The sequence below is a fragment of the Haemaphysalis longicornis genome, unplaced genomic scaffold, assembly GCF_048455015.1.
Source record: "Haemaphysalis longicornis isolate Haplotype H1 unplaced genomic scaffold, Haemaphysalis longicornis Haplotype H1 scaffold_153, whole genome shotgun sequence".
Classification (NCBI taxonomy): domain Eukaryota; kingdom Metazoa; phylum Arthropoda; class Arachnida; order Ixodida; family Ixodidae; genus Haemaphysalis; species Haemaphysalis longicornis.
In genome coordinates, this window is record NW_027526260.1 from 116,475 (window position 1) to 126,587 (window position 10,113).

Here is a 10,113-nt window from a genome sequence, read left to right on the forward strand (position 1 = left end):
GTCAATGGCAGCGAAACTAAGTTTGTAGGCGCCATACACCTGCGGAATTAATAATTACATATTCTCAGTCAGCGTGTAGGAGCTACCTACAAGGCCGCATCTCACACACCGATGTGAAGATCTTGAGCTAGAACCCTCCGAAGGAAAGGGTATCGATTGTCTGGACACAGGCTCACACTTCTCTCTGTGGTAATGTCTTTGACCATGAGTCCGTTCGAGGTGTAACAAGCCAAGCGCCGCGAGAGAGTTGGCTAGAGACGACGATCCCCTTAACAATACAGGCCAGCCCGGCTTGCGCTCCCCCAGGGACCCCCCTCTCTCAGCAAGAAAGAGGAGCGGTACTGGCGTCTCACCCAAATTAGCACGTTTCTTCATCCGACCAAACTGCACTTTATCCATGGCCTATGCAATACGACTCGCAGTGCCGATTCTGCAAAGCGCCATGCACTCTGTATCACATGGTGTGGGAGTGCCAGATCAACCCCTCACTTTCCGCGATTTCTATCCCTCGGTTGAGCAGTGGGAGGGGGAGAGAGAACTGGTCAGATCGTGCGTCGAAGACCAGCTTCGGCTGATCCACCGGGCTGAGACGGCTGACGCTCCAACGGGGTCAGCTGAACTGAGGAAACCGACCACCTGTCTCCTGTTTATAAAGTTTATTTGCTCTCTCTCTCTCTCTCTCTCTCTCTCTCTCTCTCTCTCTCTCTCTCTCTCTCTCTCTCTCTCTCTCTCTCTCTCTCTCTCTCTCTCTCTCTCTCTCTCTCTCCATGACACCTACCCAAAGGGAACGGTCTAAGCACAACATGCCTTAGTTAAATGTCGAACTGAACGGTGGCGGGGTGCTTCCAGAAAGCCTTGCTGTGCCACCAGTTCTAAGCAGTGTTCAGGGTGCATTTGATTACGTGGGGTTATTATTAGACGTGTCTTCTGGGTACGTATAGCACCAGAAGCTCTTAATTTGAATTGACCTAGTCATTCAGTTCACTGTATAGCCGGTATTCAATAGCGTGGAATGCATGCAGGCAGCCGTGCGAGTGCGCCGCCATATCTGTGGCCAAGCGTGTGTTGCCAAGGCGACGTTGTGCGCACGGCCCCCAGATCAGGCACCCCTCTTCTCCTCCATGCCTTCATGGCGGCCAGGCAGGCCGCGGGCCGCGACGTGACCTTGGGTTTCCGTGCAAGGCGTGTGCGAGTGATTCGATAGTCAGTTGTACCGCGATAGCGTTGGTTACGCGAAAAGTCATGATTCGGCTCACAGTGTGACAACCTTATCTGCAATTCAACCCCAGCCTCCGCACACACCTACGAGCGAGTGCGAGTCGGTTGTGGCACAAAGGTTGCAACGTGAGCGCAGTGGTCCGTTTGACCGCAGGAACTGCATCGTTTCCCAACTGTTGCCCTCTGAACGCAAAGTAATACCTCGACGCCAAGTGATGTTGAGTACAGCACGGTACGCGTATGAAGTAGCCGCCGCAGATCAGCTGATTCCCAGCCGCCGCGCTCTAAATAGTCAGACGTGAGTTGTTTTGCTGGGTGTGAAACATATAGCGCACAGGAAAGCCAGCGCAAAATCGGTGTACGCGTGAACCATTTCTCCGAAGAAATTATTCGGTTTTTGTACTCAACCACGTATTAGAGGGCACCAGTCGTCGATGCGGTGCGGGTGCACTGGCGTCGACATCCGCGGCGGCAGCCAACCGCAGCGTCGGACTTATGCTGCTTTTACGCGCCGTTCGCAGCCGCGGTTTCATCCTCCGTGGATTAGAAGTGCTCGAGGGTAGGTAGAGCGCCACCACTTAATGTGAGTGCGAATAATATTATATCTGTTGACGCCACTACCGATAATCGGCCTGAAACGCAGCAGACGATGTACGCTGGTGTTTTTTAAGCGCATGCGCTGGCACGGTGGCCACCGACATGGCGGTTTTCAGTGTTGCCAGCCGGAGAAATCGCCCGCTAAGCTTTATATTGAATACCGCCTATATAAATGTTGAAGAGGTGCTTGGAAGCGCTGCAAACGGGTGCTGCAAGGTACAGTTTAAAAAATAAATAGTTCGCACATATACAATCAGTGATGCATAGATAAAGAAGCATGAGGAATGGCTTGGCATAGGATGCCGCAAAGGGTGAATATCGGCATACAAAGCTTGAAGGAGCGTGTACGAGGATATATTCAATGTGGTGTAACATCATATATAGCACTACACAAAAATACGTACATCATACATAGCACTACACAAAAATACGTGACATAAAATATGCAAACATCTTCAAAAATGGGAACAATAAATTAAGATGGTATTTATAATATCGCTGTCGGCATTCCTTAGCTTCTTTATTTGAGGTGGTAAACTGTTTCAAGTGTTAACATTAGTGAAAAGATCGTTTCCCGTAGAAGTTATCTTTAGAAGAGGTGTTAAAGTTTCTATGTGTGAGGTTTCTAGTAGTAGGAGGTGAAAGTGCAAAAAGACACCTAGATAATTATCGAACTAGATCGCTAAGAAAGGTTGCATTTTTAATTCGTGTGAGGAGTTTAACGACGATACATTTACATATATGGAGACAATCGTCAGCTCGGGGGGCAGTAGTCATGGTAATTAAGTTATCATGCTCCTTTTATCGATCATAGGAAGGGATCACGGTACGTGTTTAATGTCCAGCCGCATGATTGTATACAACTTATGTGGAAGTTTTTTACAAACGTATATACTCGGTGACAACTTAAGAACGGCACCGGAAGTTGCCGCTGTGCCTTATCACCGTAGCCGGATGTTTCTCCGCGCGGCGCAATTAGGGCGTTACTGGGAATATTTTGAACATGGCGTGAGCTGTTCCCGTGATTTTTTGGACTTAATATGCTTATAAACGACTCCAGTGACGACAAACAAACTGCGTGAGACAAGGCAGACGGTATCACGTATTCATAGCAAACACCTTTCAAAACGCGCGCGCACTGACGTCACGGGTCCGGCGCTTTGGCGGAGTGATACACTACATGAGGTGGTGCCGTTATGAGTTGTAACCGAGTATAGTAAAGAATATACGGTACATTTCTATCCGACCACTGTTGAGCTTCTATCGCAGCGTGCAGATTCTACCTTACATAGAGTACATAGAGCAATAACATAATTACACCAGTAAAAATTGGCGACTAATATAACTTCGAGAAATCTATATGAAGAAGAAGATGAAAGTAACTTTATTTCCACAAGGATGCTTTAGTCTGGAGCTTGAGAACTTCTAACAGACATTCATCAGTACAGATTCTAACACCTTTATTATTTTTTATTACAGACAAAAATCGACTTTGCATTTCGGCACTCATGGTGAATTCATGATCTGCTAAACATTCCATTTTTTTATTCGGTTCTAACTTTTGTCTTTCGCTCTACTAACCTCTTGAATTTTGAACCTTCTCTCAAATCTTTAACTCGGGTTTCAGCAGTAACCTCTTACTGCTGTCAATATTGTGGCTGTATTTTCTGCGTAAAACAAAATAATAAAATTTCCTCTGGGTTAAGTTTTGCGGAGAGTCAATAATGTACAACTAAAATAGCGGCGGCCGCAGTACGTATCCCTGTGGCGCTCCTTTAGGAGTATGGTGCAACAATGGTGAATTATTATTCATTGCTACAGCTTGCTTGCGATTGCTCAAAGAAGAAATAAGTCAGCGGTACCGTCCTGGATCCCACACTGTCGTAGTTTTTTGAAGATTAGTGTGATGATGTACCGTAGCGACATATGTTTTTTTTTTGCAAATAGGGGTAAGTGAGTGCAATTAGATTATTTTTATGCTGAGGAATGTTTACTAGCATGTCATGGAGAACATGGTGGTTGAAGTAGAGTGGCAGGTGAAATCGTGTTACTGTGGGCTCTGTACACTATATTTGTGCAGTAATCTATTGTGCCGCTAGACAAGCTCGCACTGGAGACGGAGAGTGGCCTGTAGCTAGATGGATCTGAACAATAACAAAGTTTATAGACAGAGGCAATCTTGGATAACTTCCAGAGCTCAGGCTACGCCGCGCTTCCCGGAGAATGGTTAAGCATGTTGCATAGTGTAACTTCCTCTCAGTGATTGTGCTGTACTTTGACGTGACAAATCGGCTTCTTTGCTGGTACTTTGAGAACAAAGAATATCACAACATCGAGTTTTATTTTATACATCGCAAATGAGTCCGTGCCATCCTTTTCAAAGCATGCATGCTCAAATGTACTTGACGAACTTGGTACTCGCGTAGGGATTGTAATTGTTTTGCGAAAATTGGATGACTGCATTGAATATGCGTTGCCCTTGTACTAGTTATTACTAGTGTAGAAATCAAAATCCCTACTGATAACAATGGGTTATCACAATTCTCCTCGAATGCGCAAAGGTTGTTTCAACTTTCGAAAGGATAGATGTGGCCGGGGGGGGGGGGGGGGGGGGGGACTGGTAGATCCAGCTGACAAGGATACCGAGTTCCAGCTGTGAGACACAGAAAAAAATACATATGACCGAGGTTACGTACGAGCGAAGAAGCGGCGTTGAAATAGTCTCTAGTGCATTCACCACGCCTCATCGACGTCCCTGTCTTCCAGTCATGCATGCGGGCACGGCACGCAGCGGCAAACAACCCAGCCGCACGAATCGGCTCACCTTGCCACCGTCGTTCCGCTGCTCATGGTCGCCGCTGACTCGGAGTCGCAGCCGAGGCACGCACGCACACCAACGAGGCGTCGTCATGGCAACAAACCGCTTGCCCGCCGTGCCCGCCACGCTTTCACGTAGAGGGCGGCAGCTGCCTCGGGCGAGGGCCCATCCATGTCAACCCGCGCTGGAACGGAATTACTCGCCTTCAGAGGAAGGCTGAGGCAGTTAAAACATAATGGGGAAAAAGACGGCAGTGCTGGCGTGAGGGCTGGGGGTTTTGTGAGTTGAAAGGAAGAAAGGCCTGAAGTAACATTTAGATTGGCAGGTTGCTGTTATGTATGTATGTATGTATGTATGTATGTATGTATGTATGTATGTATGTATGTATGTATGTATGAGTGTATTTGTGTGCATGTATGTACGTATGTATATATGTATGTATGTGTATATGCATGCATGTTTGTGTGTATGTATGTATGTATGCATGTATGAACGAATGCATGTACGTATGTATGTACGTATGTATGTATGTATGTATGTATGTATGAATGTATGTATGTATGAATGTATGTATGTATGTATGTATGTATGTATGTATGTATGTATGTATGTATGTATGTATGTATGTATGTATGTATGTGTATGTGTGTATGTATGAATGTATGTATGTATGTATGAACGAATATGTGTACGTATGCACGTATGTATGCATGTATGCATGCATGTATTTATTTATGTATTTATGTATGTACGCACGTATGTATGTATGCATGTATGAACGAGTGTATGTATGTATGTATGTATGTATGTATGCGTATATGAATGTATGTATGTATGCATGTATGAATGAATGTATGTATGTATGTACGCACGCATGTACGTGTGTATGTGTGTATGAATGTATGTGTGTACGTATGTATGAATGTGTGAATGCATGTATGTATGTATGTATATTTGTATGTATGTATGTATTTATGTATGTATGTATGTATGAATGAATGAATGAATGAATGTATGTATGTATGTATGTATATATGGATGAATGTATGTATGCATGTATGTATGCGAGCATGCATGTATGAACGAACGAACGGACGGATGAATGAATGTATGTATGTATGTATGTATGTATGTATGTATGAATGAATGGATGGATGGATGTATCTACATATGTATGTATGTATGTATGTATGTATGTATGTAGAAGTGAATGAATGAATGAATGTATATATGAATGAATGAATGTATATATGCATGCATGTACGTATTTATGTATGTATGCATGCATGCATGTATGTATGTATGCCTGTATGTATGTATGTATGTATACAATGTTACATAGCGGTAGAAGTAATGAAGCGATCCATGGTTGATGGGATCTGGTATATTTACAAAGAGATGCGATGGACGTATTTACAGAATGTATGTAAATGGCGGCCATAAGACAGCGCCCGCCCTTAGTCGCCCTCGTCGTCGTCTGTCTTGTGTGGCACTAGGGGGCATTGCCCGCCTATGTGTCCCTTGACAATATATATATATATATATATATAATGTCATCAAGGGACACGCACAGACAGACAGACAGACAGACAGACACACACACACACACACACACACACACACACATATATATATATATATATATATATATATATATATATATATATATATATATATATATATATATATATATATATATATATATATATATATATATACTTTTCTCGCTAATGTATTTTCTGGGAAAACGGACAGTGGCAGAGGAGGGGTTATTGGGGGTAGGGAAAAGGAAGTCTTATGTCGCTCCAAATGAAGGATGCTGGCGTGTCCTTCTATCCTATTACTTACCCGTCCGCTAGTGTCTGCCATGATTGGCGGAATACCGCACCAAAAGATAGGCAGTACCGCAACGGGTCATGCACCGATGCAAGTAGGAGGATCAGGATGTCTTACCAATGTCACGTGCGTGAATAGTAACAGCAATACGTGAACTGGCATGAATAGGAATACGGGAATACGCGAAAGCCTCAAGATAAAATTTCAAATGGTATATTTCTCTATGATTTCGATAAGCGCTTCTTTCTCTCGAGTGGTTATTTTTGATTGATGAAGGAAGAAGCGTGAAGATAAGACGTTCTTCGGACCAGTTTAGAAATATATTCAAGTTGGAGTTAGCTTCTGCAAGTAAAAAATTGACGTCCAACTGAAATTCGGCCGTAGAGGTGCCGTCAGAAGTAATTGGAGCACAGGGGCTGTGGCCGCACCGCATAGGAGCGCCGTGTAGCCACACCGGCGGTAAACGAAAGGAGCAGAACACGCATGCGCGCCTGCCGATGGTGATATACCATCTATACTTCTCAATCCACTTCTTTTAACACGGCTTCGAGCATTATTCGCAGCATATTGTCTCAGCGATGGCGCTGATAGCAGAGGCGGTATCTGGCAGCGTCACTCACGCACTTTCAGCGCACGCGAGCTTCTGGAGAAGCGTTGCAAATGCAGGGATATGAAGTGACGATATTTATTTTCTAATATATTTTTAGGTGGTTCCGCTACCAGCGCCATCGCCGATACCAGCATGCTGCGAACAACGCTCGTAGCCGCGCTAAAAGAAGTGAGTTGACAAGTATATATCGGTGTCGGCGGGTAGGCATGCGTGTTGTGCTCCTTTAGTTTACCGCCGGTGCAGCTACACGGCGCTCCTACGCGGTTCGGCCACAGCTCCCGTGCTCCAGTTACTTCTGACGGCACCTGTACGTCTACAAGTGAAAGCTAGACTGCAGCTTTCTCAGAAGCTTCGCAGTTGAAGAGTAATTTGTTCTTGTCGAGCGTTAGAACCTGGGGCCGCCGCCTAGGGCAGTCGCCCTAGCAATTGAGGTAACCGGGAGGCTACCTGTTTGCTGCGCGAATGCGAATTGAATTCTGCACCAGGTCGAATTTTTTCTTAAACAGCGAAGTTTATTGATTGATTGATTGATTGATTGTAGGGTTTAACGCGCCGACGCAACGCAGGCGATGAGGCGCGCCGTAGTGGAGGGCTCCGGATTAATTTTGACCACCTGGGGATCTTTAACGTGCGCCGAAATCTCGTACACACGGGCGTTTTTGCTTTTCGCCTCCATCAGAAAAGCGGCCGCCGCGGCCGGGAATCGAACCCGCGACCTCGTGCAAACAGCGAAGTTTCTTAAAAAGCTGTATAGCTTTTCTTTGTAGATGTATGGCCTCATTCGAGGTGGACGTCAAAATTTTTCCTTTGCCGAAATGAGTTTTTGTTCACATTCTGTCACGAGTGACGGAGCTTGCGTGCGACATCATTGCTTTTGTTTATTGTATTTTATGTAAACATTGATTTAAATGTGAAATTGTATTTTATTCCTATGATTATTTTGAAAGGTTGCGACTGCGAAAGGTTTCTTGAAAGGTCTGTGCTGCGTTTCGGTGAACCACTTTGACTAATTGTGAATTTGGAATCGACTGACGATTAAAACGTACCAACGTGTACGCCACGCAATACCCGTTAATTAATAGATAATATTGCAAATGAATCCAAGAAATAAGTTCCCAGAACCAATAACTATTACGTATATATCAGCGAGCGTAACATGTGGGCTTCGAAAATTTCAGCGCGTCCTAAACAAGTCATCATCATCATCATCGTCGCCGTCATCACCATCATTAGGGCCACAAGGACGCAATTAGCCCCGGCCCTGAAATTTTTTAATCCGTCCCTGCGAGTATTGTGTAGTCATCCGGGAAATCCGCCTCTTTCACAACCCCACTGCGCATGCGCAATCCCCTAGCGGCCAAGTCCCTAAGCAGTCCAGTAGGGGCAGCAGACGACATTCCCCACAGCTCCCGCACAAGCGGGAAGGGGTCGTGGTTGTATTTACATCGTTTGATTTTTTGTGTATGCTCGTTGTGCGCGGAACAATGCCCACAACTTGTGCTGCGTTCCGCTGTAACTCGGAGTGCCGAAAAGGGAGCGGTGTCGGCTTCTATCGCTTCCCGTCGGCCGCACGCGATCGGCTACGGTGGTTTGCGTCGCTCGCGTCGGCTCGGGTGATGGGAACTATAGGCTTAGCATCCTGGCGGATATTTGATGGCTGCTATCTGTGCAACTGCGAATGACAATCCGCAACACAACTTTTCACTACACTATCATCCCCTTTCTCGCATGTGGAACTCTATTAAGTTATAACTGCCGTTTGAGCGATCGGTGACCAAGACATCTGCGTAGCCTGTTTCGATGCTTCCGCGCAGGTATCGCCATCTCTCGACCGCTCGGCGCACCGCGCGCCGCGGCGACCGGTCAGCGTAGGCGGCTTGCATCGCGGCAGATATATCTGATCGCCGCTTTTAAAATAAGCCCTGACAACAATCCCTAGCACAATTTTTCACCACACTAACACCTACTTTCTCGCATGTGGAACTTTTTAGCGATCAAATTGATTCAGAAGAGCAGCGACAAGCGCGGTTGCTACCGTGGTTTGCGTCGGTTCGAGCCGCTGAGTGTGCCGAGCTGGCAGGCGCGGCCGGCGTGTGCGCGGACTGTTTCCGAGGGCAGAAAACGCTTCACGATTGCTTGCTTTATCCATTTCTTGCGAACAAACGCGCAGAATCTACAAATTCAGCTCAGCGATCATCGTAGTTGACCATGGAGCAAAAACAGTGGGCGGAGCGACGCCGACGACGCATCTCATGCGCGCATCGGGCCGTCTCAAATTCACGCGTACGACTAGTCGTGGCGACAGTCGTAACGATCAGTCGCATGCGAATCGCGTGTACCAATCGTACATGTGTCCAGCGCTTAAAGGCATTTTGCGAACTGCCGGCCTTTGTTGAGCTGGCGATCGCACTTCATGCCAGACGACTCCAAGTACTGCTCGCTCTGCTGCTCGGACGGCACACGGATCTGTCCGAGATTTCTCTGCCAGCCCTCATTCAGTGATAAGAAGCCGCCTGGTATTATGTGATGACCAGGGGCTGTCATCTTAAGGCGTTATAACACCAATACAGAAGAAAAACTTCGGCTGCTCCTCGCCGTAATGTGGGATTGCCGTGCATACAACGAGAACGCAGCCGGAGGAAACGCCGGCAAACCCTACGGCTTCAACTTCCGCTAGGCACGCTAGGTGGCAGCACACCGCAATGAAAGAGGCGGATTAAGAGTGGGTAGGGTACCTTCCAACTTCAAAATAACTGAACAAGTATTTATGACTAGTGTACAACATGAAAAATGTTCTTGAATTTTAATAAGTGTGTTAACCTTTGTTTTTCAAAGAAGAAAGAGAAGATAGAGTGTACCTATTGTTTAAATAATGTTACAGACACCTCGAAGACCACTTGGGGGCCAGGGCGTTGCCAGGAAGCGGTGTTCCGATGTCAGAACTCCCCCCGAAATTTCCTGAGCGCCTCATCCCTCCCTCACCTTTCCTTTCGTCCCACTATATTATAGTAGAGCGTGTATTTGTCAACAGCGA

At 46.2% G+C, this 10,113-nt stretch overlaps 1 protein-coding gene across 1 annotated transcript in view; it reads right to left on the reverse strand.

Annotated features, from left to right (window-relative positions):
* Positions 1 to 4,665, reverse strand: part of LOC144165979 (BBSome complex member BBS1-like) — a 39,392-nt gene extending 34,727 nt beyond the window's left edge. Inside the window, exon 1 of the mRNA XM_077695650.1 lies at positions 4,640 to 4,665. Within this exon, the coding sequence (XP_077551776.1) occupies positions 4,640 to 4,665 (26 nt within the window). The remainder of the gene's footprint in view (positions 1 to 4,639) is intronic.
* Between the last annotated feature and the right edge of the window lie 5,448 nt (positions 4,666 to 10,113).